This window comes from Theropithecus gelada, chromosome 16, assembly GCF_003255815.1.
Source record: "Theropithecus gelada isolate Dixy chromosome 16, Tgel_1.0, whole genome shotgun sequence".
Classification (NCBI taxonomy): domain Eukaryota; kingdom Metazoa; phylum Chordata; class Mammalia; order Primates; family Cercopithecidae; genus Theropithecus; species Theropithecus gelada.
The window spans coordinates 32718028-32732038 of record NC_037684.1 but is presented as its reverse complement, the minus strand read 5'-3'; the positions used below and the strand labels follow the sequence as shown (position 1 = coordinate 32732038).

Sequence of the window (14011 nt, the reverse complement as noted above, 5' to 3'; positions counted from 1 at the left end):
GCAATGTCCACTTTATACTGGGTCAAATTCCTTTTCCCAATGCTGTTGTAAAAGCATAGGCTAATGTATATATTTTGTTTTGTTTGTGTCTTGTTATTATCTAATGTCTTGAAAATAATTTTATTTCTGTCTTTATTGCAGATAGATATGTCTGGGTTCTGTCACCAGTGTGTCATAACACTGTTCTTTTTTGGTTGTATTTCTTTTAAGGAAAATTATACAGTAGTTTCTGAAAATAAAAGACCCATTCTGTTATCTGGATTCTAAGTAATAAAGTCTTTGACTTATCTCTGCTCTCCCTTCTCATCCCCTGGATATTCCTCTCAGGGCCATGAAGGAATGCAAAGCCTCACATACTACTTTCAGCAGGCTGACCAGATAAAAGTGGTCAGACTGGTGAGCTCTAAACGTGCTAGCGCTGGAAGACCTCTCGGGTTTATTTAATAGTTACGGGAAACCTCTATTCATGCTGGAAAAAAAAATGACACCTTTTTATGGTGAAATAAAAGTATGCTTTCTATTTGTTCTAATTCAAATAACCCCCCATGTAAGCTGTACATTGCTTTTCAAGATCTTACACCTGGGTAACTTTCTGTACTAGCCTAACCCCTTTCTGTTCTCTTTGGCTTGTGTTATTACAATTTATCTCATGTTCTGTTTGTCTAGTTTTGCATCCTGGAGGAGCAGGTCCCTTTCTTTCCTCCCAGTGTTCTAAAATTTGCTTGTTGCATTTGAGATCATTTTATTTTGCCTAATAAAGCAAATGATATGCTGTCCTAATTAGAAGTGTAGATACTGCAAGTGCTATACCCAAAGTAATCAGCCATTGTGTTTTCAGTTGCCATAAGAGAATATGATAATGTGTTCTACACTAATACTATGACTGTTGGTTGAGGGTCATGTCCTAAAGGCTTTGCTTTCTGATTCCCAAGTTACTGTAAATCATCCACCCTCTGTATCTTTCTTTCTTTTAACCCAGAGATTAAAAGATCTCAAGCAGAGAGAGTTTGCTCGAAATGTCTCTTCAAGATCCCGCAAGGATGAGAAAAAACAGGAAAAAGCCCTTCGGCGGCTCCATGAGTTGGCAGAGCAGAGAAAACAAGCTGAATGGTGAGGATATTTTTTATCAGAGGGTTCTACAGATAATTATAATCCTTAAAGTTTTAAATTATAGATTTCAGATTATAATTTAAAATTTAAATTAAGATTTAAGAATTATAAACCTTGGGCCAGGCGCAGTGGCTTACCCCTGTAATCCCAGCACTTTGGGAGACTGAGACGGGCAGATCACAAGGTCAGGAGATTGAGACCATCCTGGCTAACACAGTGAAACCCCATCTCTACTAAAAATACAAAAAATTAGCCGATCGTGGTGGCAGGTGCCTGTAGTCCCAGCTACTCTGGAGGCTGAGGCAGGAGAATGGCGTGAACCCGAGAGGCAGAGCTTGCAGTGAGCCGAGATTGCACCACTGGACTCCAGCCTGGGTGACAGCGGGAGACTCCATCTCAAAAAAAAAAAACAAAAAAAAGTGGCCAGGCGCGGTGGCTCACACCTGTAATCCCAGCACTTTCAGAGGCTGAGGCGGGCGGATCACCTGAGGTTGGGAGTTCAAGACCAGCCTGACCAACGTGGAGAAACCCTGTCTCTACTAAAAATACAAAATTAGCCAGGCATGGTGGCACATGCCTGTAATCCCCGCTACTAGGGAGGCTGAGGCAGGAGAATGGCTTGAACCTGGGAGGCAGAGGTTGTGCCGAGCCAAGATCGTGCCATTGCACTCCAGCCTGGGCAACATGAGTGAAACTCCATCTCAAAAAAAAAAATTATAAACCTTCAGTTTTTATTAATTGACAAATAATAATTGTACATATTCATGGGTTGCTTAGTAATGTTTCAACGTATATGTAATGTTTCAACACATATAGTGATCAGATCAAGGTAATTACCATATCCATCTCTGTTCTACTTTTTAATTCTATGAGATCAACTTTTTTTTTTTTTAGCTTCCACATATGTGTGACAACCTGCAGTGTTTAATTTTCTGTTTCTGGGTTATTTTACTTAACATAATGTCCTCCAGTTCCTTAAAATGTTTAATAGATCCTTCTTTCAAACTAAAAGCATATCTATATACTTGTATAATATACTGATTAAGTATGTGTATTTTTGAGGCCATATTTTTCTTACTATTTATGTGACGTAATGAAATTATATTTAAACTCTATGCCTCAGTTTCCTTATCTGTAAGATAGAGATAAGAACAACTTAGAGTTGTTATGAGGAATGATTGAGTTATTACCTTGGAAATGCTTGAAGGGATGCCTAGCACATCAGAGATGCTCAAGAAATCAGTAAATGATGACGCTATTACAATTATTCCCATTTTCTAACATTTATATTAAAAAGCACATGCTGGGCATAGTGACTCACACCTGTAATCCCAGCACTTTGGGAGGCCAAAGCAAGAGGATCTCTTGAACCCAGGAACTCAAGACCAGCCAGGGCAACATAGGAAGACCCTGTCTCTAAAAAAAAAAAAAAAAAAAAAAAAAAAAATCTTAAAAATTAGCTGAGTATGGTGGCACATGCCTGTAGCCCCAGCTACTCAGAAGCCTGAGGTGGAAGAATCTCTTGAGCCTGGGAGATCAAGGCTGCAGTGAGCTGTGATCGCACCACTGCACTCCAGCCTGGGTGATAGAGCAAGACCCTGTCTCAAAAAAACAGAATCCCCTTTTTATTCAGTTTGGCCCTGGGGGTCGTTTTTTATTTGTTTGCTGTGGAGTAGGTTTCATAACACAGTGTAAGTATTTCTTGCTCTCCAAATCTGTTGAGTTCTCATTTTCCAGTAGCAACAGTTTAGATAGCAAGAGATTACACATTGGTGGGGCACGGTGGCTCACGCCTGTAATCCCAGCACTTTGGGAGGCTGGGGTAGGTGGATCACCTGAGGTCAGGAGCTTGAGACCAGCCTGACCTACATGGTGAAACTCCGTCTCTACTAAAAATACAAAAATTAGCTGGGCATGGTGGCGCACGCCTGTAATCCCAGCTACTAAGGAGGCTGAGGTAGGAGAATCGCCTGAACCCGGGAGGCGGAGGTTACAGTGAGCCAAGATTGCACCATTGCACTCCAGCCTGGGCAACAAGAGCAAAACTCCGGCTTGGGAGAGAGGAAAAAAAAAAAGAGATTACACATTGTCTGAATATACTTGTCCCTGAGTTGAGGATAGCTATTAGCTAGGGTTTGGATAACAAGGACATCATACAAATAGGTATCTGATTCTGTTTAGTTCTTGATTTGGAATTTAAGGATATAGTGTACACTGTATAGTGTACACACTACAAAAATTGCAGGCCAGATGCACAATGGCTCACATCTGTAATCCCAGTACTTTTTGAGGCAGAGGCCAGAGGATCACTTGAAGCCAGGTGCTCAAGACCAATCTGGTCAACATAGCAAGACTCTGTCTCTACAAATGGTTTTTTAAAATCTGCCAGCATGGGCTGAGCGCAGTGGCTCATGCCTGTAATCACAGCACTTTGGGAGGCTGAGGTGGGCAGATCACAAGGCCAAGAGATCAAGACCATCCTGGCCAACGTGGTGAAGCCCGTCTCTACTAAAAATACAAAAATTAGCTGGGTGTGGTGGTGCATGCCTGTAGTCGCAGCTACTTGCAAGGCTGAGGGAGGAGAATCACCTGAACCCGGGAGGTGGAGGTTGCAGTGAGCCAAGATCGCACCACTGCACTCCAGCCTGGGCAACACAGTGACACTGTCTCAAATAAATAAATAAAATTAGCCAGCATAGTGATGTGCACCTGTAGTCATAGCTACTCAGGCGGCTGAGGTGGGAGGATTGAGCCAGAAGTTTGAGACTGCAATGAGCTATGATCATGCCACTTCACTCCAGCCTGGGCAACACAGTTAGACCCCACCTCAAAAAAATAAAACTTTCAGGCAAGATCATCAGTTTAAAACTATTGAGGCTCCTTAATATTCCTTTTGTCAAAGATGAAAGTGCTCAGGTAACATTATGACCGTAGTACTGAATGCCCAGAAACTGCCACAAAACCAAAGCAAATGCTTGTTATGGTACCCAGGAGACAGGCATGGACTTTTTAGTTTATATGATAGACATACTGACCACAGACTGCCATAAGTAGCACAGTGGAAGTTTCTGTGTTTAACTCAGAATATACACATTTTTAAAAAATGAAATTTGAAAGCATGGGGAAATTTTAATTTTTTTTTTTTTTTTTAGAGGTGGGGTCTCACTATGTTGCCCAGACTGGTCTTGATATCTTGGCCTCAAGCAATCCTCCCACCTCAGCCTCCTGAATCACTGAGATTACAGATGTGAGCCACCCTTGCCCAGCAAGAGTTTCTCTTTAATAGAATGAAATAAAACCGATGTGAATACATGTACAGCCATACATTAGATAACATACTAATGGATAGAATGATAAAATAAGAAATGAGATCTGAAATATAGTAACGATGCGCTACTTCAGTCGTAACATAAGTCTTACTTTATGAACTTTTTTTTTTTTTTTGAGACAGAGTCTCGCTCTGTCACCCAGGCTGGAGTGCGGTGGTGTGATCTCAGCTCACTGCAACCTCTGCCTCCCAGGTTCAAGAGATTCTCCTGCCTCAGCCTCCTGAGTAGCTGGGATTACAGGCGTGCGCCACCAAGCCCAGCTAATTTTTGTATTTTTAGTAGAGATGGGATTTCACCATGTTGGTCAGGCTGGTTGCGAACTCCTGAGCTCAAGCAATCTGTCCGCCTTGGCCTCCCAAAGTGCTAGAATTACAGGCATGAGCCACCGCGCCCGGCCTGTACTTTATTTTATTTTATTTTTTTTGAGAGGGAGTCTTGCTCTGTCACCCAGGCTGGAGTACAGTGGTGTGATCTCGGCTCACTGCAACCTCCATCTCCCAGGTTAGAGTGATTCTCCTGCCTCAGCCTCCCAAGTAGCTGGGATTACAGGTGCGTGCTACCATGCCCAGCTAATTTTTGTATTTTTAGTAGAGACAGGGTTTCACCATGTTGGCCAGGCTGGTTATGAACTCCTGACCTCAAGCAATCTGTCCACCTTGGCCTCCCAAAGTGCTGGGATTACAGGTGTGAGCCACCACACCCAGCTTTTTGTACTTTAGACAGCTTAAGAAAAAACAGTAATAACTGGCTGGCCCTGGGAATTTGGCAGGTTAACAGAATGAGTCTTTGCCTAACCTCCTCTGAGAAAGTCGCGTTTGTTAGTATAGGACTAGGGAATATGACCACCACTCACTGTCTTTGAGACCTACCTATAATGAATGATAGGATATAAGAGATTAGTATTTTATAAGGTTTATGGAATGTAGTCCTAAACCTGCTTTTTCTTTGCTTTTTATTTTTCTAAAATGTCATGTAGTGCACCTGGAAGTGGTCCCATGTTCAAACCAACCACAGTGGCTATAGATGAAGAAGGTGGAGAAGATGATAAAGATGAATCAGCTACAAATAGTGGCACAGGTGCCACTGCTTCTTGTGGCCTGGGATCTGAATTTTCCACAGATAAAGGAGGCCCTTTCACTGCAGTACAAATCACTAATACCACTGGACTGGCCCAGGCTCCTGGGTTAGCCTCCCAAGGCATCAGCTTTGGCATTAAGAATAATCTGGGGACCCCATTGCAAAAATTGGGAGTGTCATTTTCTTTTGCCAAGAAGGCGCCTGTCAAACTCGAATCAATAGCATCAGTTTTCAAGGACCACGCGGAGGAAGGGACCTCTGAAGATGGAACAAAACCTGATGAGAAGGGTTCTGACCAAGGACTGCAGAAGGTAGGAGACTCTGATGGGAGCAGTAATCTTGATGGTAAAAAGGAGGATGAAGACCCTCAGGATGGAGGGTCCCTTGCCTCAACATTATCCAAATTAAAAAGGATGAAGCGAGAAGAAGGAGCTGGGGCTACAGAGCCGGAATATTACCACTACATCCCCCCAGCACACTGCAAAGTAAAACCTAATTTTCCCTTCCTACTTTTTATGAGAGCCAGTGAACAAATGGAAGGTGATAATAGTACACACCCAAAGAATGCCCCAGAGAGTAAAAAAGGCAGTTCTCCCAAGCCTAAAAGCTGCATCAAGGCGGCAGCAAGCCAAGGAGCAGAAAAGACAGTTAGTGAAGTCTCTGAGCAGCCGAAGGAAACCAGCATGACTGAGCCCTCAGAACCAGCAAGCAAAACTGAGGCAAAGAAGGCCTTAGGAGGGGATGTAAGTGATCAGAGTTTAGAGAGTCATAGTCAGAAGGTTTCAGAGACCCAAACGTGTGAGTCCAACTCTTCTAAAGAAACCTCTCTGGCCACCCCAGCAGGGAAAGAAAGCCAAGAAGGACCCAAACATCCTACTGGTCCCTTCTTCCCAGTTTTGAGCAAAGATGAAAGCACTGCCCTCCAGTGGCCATCAGAACTATTAATTTTCACCAAGGCAGAACCCTCCATTTCATACAGTTGTAACCCTTTATATTTTGACTTTAAACTTTCAAGGAACAAAGATGCCAGAACTAAAGGGACAGAAAAACCAAAGGATATAGGAAGCTCCTCAAAGGACCATCTCCAAGGCCTAGATCCTGGTGAGCCAAATAAAAACAAGGAAGTGGGCGGAGAGAAAATAGTACGTTCTTCAGGAGGCAGAATGGATGCATCTGCTTCAGGGTCTGCCTGTAGTAGCCTGAACAAGCAGGAGCCTGGGGGTAGCCATGGGTCTGAGACAGAAGACACAGGGAGAAGCCTTCCCAGCAAGAAAGAACGATCTGGGAAGTCCCACCGGCACAAAAAGAAAAAGAAGCACAAAAAATCCAGCAAACACAAACGTAAACACAAGGGTGACACAGAAGAGAAAAGCTCTAAGGCAGAGTCGGGGGAGAAGTCTAAGAAGCGCAAGAAACGAAAACGAAAGAATAAGAAGTCATCAGCCCCAGCAGATTCTGAACGAGGACCCAAACCAGAACCCCCTGGGAGTGGCAGTCCTGCACCTCCAAGAAGGCGGCGACGAGCTCAAGATGACTCCCAGCGGAGATCCCTCCCAGCTGAAGAGGGGAGCAGTGGCAAAAAGGAGGAAGGTGGGGGTGGTAGCAGCTCCCAAGACCATAGTGGGAGGAAACACAAAGGTGAACTTCCGCCTTCATCCTGCCAGCGAAGAGCAGGCACCAAACGGAGCAGCCGGTCTAGCCATCGGAGCCAACCCAGTAGTGGAGATGAGGATAGTGATGATGCTTCCTCACACCGACTGCACCAGAAGTCTCCATCCCAGTACAGTGAGGAAGAAGAAGAAGATTCAGGCAGTGAGCATTCCCGCAGCCGCTCAAGGTCAGGCCGGCGCCATTCCTCACATCGTTCTTCCCGGCGTTCTTACTCAAGTAGCTCAGATGCCTCTTCAGACCAGAGCTGCTATAGTAGACAGCACAGTTACTCAGATGACAGCTACAGTGACTACAGCGACAGATCACGAAGGCACTCCAAGCGCTCCCACGACTCGGATGACTCAGACTATGCCAGCTCCAAACATCGATCAAAACGGCACAAATACTCATCTTCTGACGATGACTATAGCCTCAGTTGCAGCCAGTCCCGAAGCCGATCTCGGAGTCATACCAGAGAGCGCTCAAGATCCCGGGGCCGCAGCCGAAGCAGCAGTTGTAGTCGTAGTCGGAGCAAGCGAAGAAGCCGTAGCACCACAGCCCACAGCTGGCAACGGAGCCGGAGCTATAGCCGGGACCGCAGTCGCAGCACCAGGAGTCCTTCCCAAAGATCAGGCTCCAGGAAGGGATCATGGGGTCATGAGAGCCCTGAGGAGAGGCATTCTGGGCGTCGGGACTTCATTCGTTCTAAGATCTACCGCTCCCAGTCCCCCCACTATTTCCGATCAGGCCGGGGAGAAGGTCCTGGGAAGAAAGATGATGGCAGAGGAGATGACAGTAAAGCAACAGGTCCACCTTCCCAGAACAGCAACATTGGCACAGGAAGAGGGTCAGAAAGTGACTGCAGTCCTGAAGACAAGAACTCTGTTACTGCCAAACTGCTACTGGAGAAGATTCAGTCAAGGAAAGTGGAGAGGAAACCTAGTGTGAGTGAGGAGGTGCAGGCCACCCCTAATAAAGCTGGGCCCAAGCTCAAGGACCCCCCACAAGGTTACTTTGGGCCCAAGCTCCCCCCATCTCTTGGCAATAAGCCTGTCCTTCCACTGATAGGGAAGCTCCCAGCTACCCGAAAGCCCAATAAGAAATGTGAAGAGTCTGGCTTGGAAAGGGGGGAAGAGCAAGAACAGTCAGAGACAGAAGAGGGGCCCTCAGGGAGTAGTGATGCCCTATTTGGGCATCAGTTCCCTTCAGAGGAAACAACTGGCCCCTTATTAGACCCACCCCCAGAAGAGCCAAAGTCTGAAGAAGCTACTGCTGATCACCCTGTGGCTCCACTAGGCACCCCAGCACACACTGACTGCTACCCTGGGGACCCAACCATCTCCCATAACTACCTCCCCGACCCCAGTGATGGGGACACCCTGGAGTCCCTGGATAGCAGCAGTCAACCAGGCCCTGTGGAATCCAGCTTGCTGCCGATAGCACCAGACCTTGAGCATTTCCCCAGTTATGCACCTCCCAGTGGGGATCCTAGTATTGAGTCAACAGATGGGGCTGAGGATGCTTCACTGGCCCCCCTGGAGAGCCAGCCCATCACCTTCACCCCTGAGGAGATGGAGAAGTACAGCAAGCTCCAGCAGGCTGCTCAGCAACACATCCAGCAGCAGCTTCTGGCCAAGCAAGTAAAGGCCTTTCCAGCCTCAGCTGCCCTGGCCCCAGCCACACCAGCCCTGCAACCTATCCACATTCAGCAGCCAGCTACAGCCTCTGCCACCTCCATCACAACTGTTCAGCATGCCATCCTACAACATCATGCTGCCGCAGCTGCTGCCGCCATTGGCATTCACCCCCACCCCCATCCCCAACCACTTGCCCAGGTGCATCATATTCCCCAGCCCCATCTGACCCCCATTTCCTTGTCCCACCTCACTCACTCAATCATCCCTGGCCACCCTGCCACCTTTCTCGCTAGCCATCCCATCCACATCATTCCCGCCTCAGCCATCCATCCTGGGCCTTTCACCTTTCATCCCGTCCCACATGCTGCCCTCTACCCCACCCTACTTGCCCCACGGCCTGCTGCAGCAGCTGCCACTGCCCTCCACCTTCACCCACTACTTCACCCCATCTTCTCAGGTCAGGACCTGCAACATCCTCCCAGCCATGGCACATGAGTTGGGGGATGGGATCCTAGGTAGGGCCAGGGGAGGAGACCCATAAATGTTCCCTTGGGGCTGTTGAGCTATTAATACCAGCAAGTAGAAGCTGGGATGGGCAGTGTCTGACAGCCAAAGAATTGAGTTTTGGCTCACAGGGGTGGGTTTAGATTTGAAGTTTGCTTTCAGTTTACTATCAGGGATTTCTTTTTCCTGTCCTCCTCTCAATTTGTCCCTCCCTCTCCTGTGTTTCTAAGCTAGGGAACACCAGTAAGTGCTACCCACCCCTCTGCAGCAACATCTCCAAACTGTCAAGTTTAGATAATCCCCTCCTCCCTCTGCTTTTTTCCTCTGCTCTTCCCTTCTATAAATTTTAAAACATTTTCCTCCTCTCTGGCCAGTGGGTTGTCACCAAAGCACTTGCTGTGGGCCCATCTGGTCTTGCCTTCTCAGCGCCACAGGGAAGGCCAAGCTGTTCTAGTGGTGGAAGTGCCACCACTTTGGGGTAGTGTCTTTGACATCCTTGGTGACGTTATGTTATCCCAGGTGAGGTGGAAAGAGTCTCACCTGGAACCTGATATAACTCAGGCTGCAATTCCATCCAGTTCCCACATCAACGGAGCCACACATTTGGCACTATTATCCTGGTGTCCCTCATCCCAGAAGAGGCATCTCCATATCCCAGAAAAGAAGATCCTATCATGAATAAAAGCTGTGTGGAACATAGAGTTGCCCATGTGCTTTCCCGGAGAGGAGCTCATGTGTCTGAAGTGAAGGGTATATTTTCTTCTGTTGTGTTGATGTTTCCTTCTTAATTTATAGGATTTTTTTAATGTAAAAAATTGCACTGAACTCTATAAACGTAAATGCTGCTTTTTGTAGCTCATATAAAAAAGGTTCCATATTTGTAGTATACTGCAATAATATTTTTTACATCCAGCTCTTTAAGTGATCCTCGTTCTGGTGGCTTTGTGTAAATATGTTTGCCCTAGTTGAATTAAGAAACTTTAAAGGTTATAAAATGAAAACAAAAAATAAAATATTTGTTTTCTGCTAGATGCAAAACTGACTAAGCATGTATATTTTACCAAGCTTATGTATTTTTTGAAGTTATGAACTATAAAATGTTAAAACATTTTTTGCTGGGACAAAATGTTAAGTAATTTGCAGTAAGTAGTGCCCCCAGTATTGGGATTTTTGAGCTAATGGGCAGCAGTCAGCCGGGGGCTTCTGAGGGATACTCATCTTTAACAGTCTCCCTCATGTACTTTTGCTGTTTTACACGGAGAAACAGGTGGACCCCACAGAGGAGGAGGGGACTCAACAGCTTTATTGTCTGGAAGCAGTGAGATTTGGTGATTGTCTGGGGGGAATTCCTGGGTTTCCCTGGGTACCTTGTTCAAGGCAGTCAGTCCATTTGCCTTCCTAGTACTTAGCCCCCTCTGACAATTTTTTTTTTTTTTTTAATGTGCCTTTTGGGTTGGTAGAAACTGAAGTAGAAGTAGGCTGGAGGATGAGTTGGGACAGGCTTTTTCCTTTTGTTGGGAGGTGAGCACACTTACAGATACTTCAGATTATTTTGCTTCATAGTTTCCATGCCCTCTGCCCAGCTCAGTTTAAACAGTAAACGTTCCTTGTTTCTTTTCTCCTATGACACTGACAAGAGGAATTACCACCTCAGCCTCTTTTGCCCCTCTTCTTGCCTTTCACCCAGGCTCTCAGCCCCAATTAACACACTGACCCAAAGGGGCTTGTATTGCAGGTCCCATCTCCTTTGATGAGGTTAACAATTCCCTCTTTGGCATTTTCCTAACTATTCCTGTGGCTAGAATTGGTTGGTTGGTCACTTGACAAGAAAAACCATACTTATCTGGACCAGGGCTCTGTGTTCCTGCCTTCTCAAATTCTCAGAAAAGTGTTAAGTTTATGAAAAGAAAGTGGCAGGCAAGCGCACTCTTGACTGCCCTCCCACCCTCCTACCTGTTCAGTGCTCCTTGTCTGATTCAGAAGCATCACTTCTTGTATAACTGGCACTGGAAAAACGAAATCATCTGTGTAAGTGAAGGGACTCATTTTTCTTTGCTTTCAGCCCATGTAAATAAATAATACAGTATTAATATTTTTGTGCTGCTTCCCATTAGCTTGTAGATTGAGCCATACTCTGGCTGCCTCTTTACCTTCCTCGGGGCATTTTCTTTAACTTCCAGAATAGTGATTTTAAAACTTAAAAAAAAAAAAACAAAATAACCTATCCTTACTTACAAGCATAACAGATTGTATTTAACTTTATCACATATGATAGAGATATATATGCTGTAAAATGAGGGAAAGGAACTTTCTAATAAACCAATGATTTGTGGAAACTTAGCAGAGTCTGTCGTAATTTTTGCCCCATCCACTCAAAGTTGGGTAGGGTTGGAGGTGTGGGTTATAAATAACATCTTGTTTGCCGGGCGCGGTGTCTCAAGCCTGTAATCCCAGCACTTTGGGAGGCCGAGACGGGTGGATCACGAGGTCGGGAGATCAAGACCATCCTGGCTAACACTCTGAAACCCCGTCTCTACTAAAAAAATACAAAAAACTAGCCGGGCGAAGTGGCGGGCGCCTGTCATCCCAGCTACTCGGGAGGCTGAGGCAGGAGAATGGTGTAAACCCGGGAGGCGGAGCTTGCAGTGAGCCGAGATCCGGCCACTGCACTCCAGCCTGGGCAACAGAGCGAGACTCCGTCTCAAAAAAAATAAAAATAAAAAAAAAATAAATAACATCTTGTTTGAAGTGACCAAGGAATAGATTCCTGTGAACCAGTATGAGATGTTTGCAGTTGTGCTTCTGAAAGCTCAGGCTATGCAAAGAGAGGAAAGATGATGGTGTGGGAGGAGGTAATAGTAGTTAATTTCTCTCAGTTGTAGGTAGATGTATTGGAATGTATACCTCCTTTCCACTTCCTCTTTCCCACAAGAGGAAAGATTTCCTTCCATTTTAGGTATATAGTCTGTGTGTAGTAGAATATATGGTGTATATCTAGGTGCCTACTAAATGGGTGTGGAATTTCTGGCTTTGAATTTTAGGATTTTGGACTACTTTAAGGGCACTAAGATGACAAGAATCATCTGCCAGACTTTCATCCTCCAGGTGGAGTTCTTTGTGCCAGTCTTCAGTTACTCTCCTAGCCCTTTGATACCACTACAATGTTTGAGCACCTCTACTTGGTATAAGGAAATATGGCCTAATTGTTACTGAGAAGATAAAACCCCTACTCTTCCATATCAAAAAATCACAAAAGAGGCAGGGAAAATTTAGCATCGAAAGCTACCATAGAGTTATAGTGATAAATTAGTTTTCCCTCTCAACCTCAGCCTTTCAAGAAGAAAAGGCTTTCTTTCCTACTCTCTTTTGATACATTTCTTTCCTACTCTTTGATACATCTGTGTTCTCCCTTTGATTAAAGAGAAGCTATTCAACTTGAACCTGGGTTTGAGTGCTCAGATCTGCCTATATTCCTAAAATAGCAAAGATCCTTACCCAGAAAGAAATGACCACCTTGGCCTGAAACATGAAAGTACTCCCTCTTCACCCTTGATGACTAATTCAGGCCTCGTCAGCCATTTCCATTCTTACTTGCCAAAGATAGCTTCACTCACTTCTACCAACTCATATCTCAATTATTGCAGCATTTTCCTCGGTGGCCTTCCTGACTAGAACCTAATTCCCTGTTCTGTGTAAACTTACTGGCTTTTCAGAATCTGAATGCAACTCATTCTGTATTCACTGCTTCCCAGTAAAACTGTGATCTCTGAGAGAACAGGGAGTGATTCTTATATCCCCCCCGCAGCACTCAGTGTATCTCGCGCTTAATACGTGGTAAACATTTTGATTATATGTTCAAGAATATGAGCAAAGTGGCCAGGTGCAATGGCTCATGCCTATAATCCCAGCACTTTGGGAGGCCAAGGCGGGAGGATCTCTTGAGCTCAGGAATTCGAGGTCAACCTGGGTAACATAGCAAGACCCCATCTCTACAAAAAAAAAACTAAAAATTACCTGGGCGTGGTGGCACAAGCCTGTGGTCTCAGCTATTCATGAGGCTGATGTGGGAGGATTGCTTGAGCCCAGGGGTCAAGTCTGTAGTGAGCCATGATCAGGTCACTGCACTGCAGCCTGGGTGACAGAGCGAGACCCTGTCTCAAAAATAAAAAGAATATGAGCCAAGTACAACACCATTAACTGAGGATTGTGTATCAGAATTGAGCCAAAAAAAAAGTTCAAAAACGCGTTTTTTGGTTTGTGGTTTGTGTGGTTTTTTTGAGATGGAGTTTCACTCTTGTTGCCCAGGCTGGAGTGCGATGGCGCAATCGTGGCTGACCGCAACCTCCATCTCCTGGGTTCAAGCAATTCTCCTTCTCAGCCTCCCAAGCAGCTGAGATTATAGGTGTGCACCACCACGCCCAGCTAATTTTTGTATTTTTAGTAGAGACAGGATTTCGCCATGTTGGCCAGGCTGGTCTCGAACTCCTGGCCTCAAGCAATCTGCCCACTTTGGCCTCCCAAAGTGTTGGGATTACAGCTGTAAGCCACCATGCCCAGCAAAAAATAAAAATAAATAAATTGTTTTTAAGGCATAGTCTTTCTCTTGCCCAGGCTGGAGTGGAGTGGCAAAATCATAGGTCACTGTAACCTAAAATTCCTGGGCTCGAGTGATTCTCCTGCCTCAGCCTCCTCAGTAGCTGGAAC

The 14011-nt window shown here is 45.5% G+C and overlaps 1 protein-coding gene across 5 annotated transcripts in view; it reads left to right on the top strand.

Annotated features, from left to right (window-relative positions):
* GPATCH8 (G-patch domain containing 8) overlaps positions 1-11647 on the top strand; it is a 106390-nt gene extending 94743 nt beyond the window's left edge. For all 5 annotated transcript variants that reach the window (XM_025362044.1, XM_025362042.1, XM_025362043.1 and 2 more), the window contains 2 exons: positions 980-1110; positions 5416-11647. In XM_025362044.1, coding sequence (XP_025217829.1) covers positions 980-1110; positions 5416-9298 — 4014 coding nt within the window. In that variant the 3' untranslated portion in view covers positions 9299-11647. The remainder of the gene's footprint in view (positions 1-979; positions 1111-5415) is intronic.
* Positions 11648-14011: the final 2364 nt, after the last annotated feature.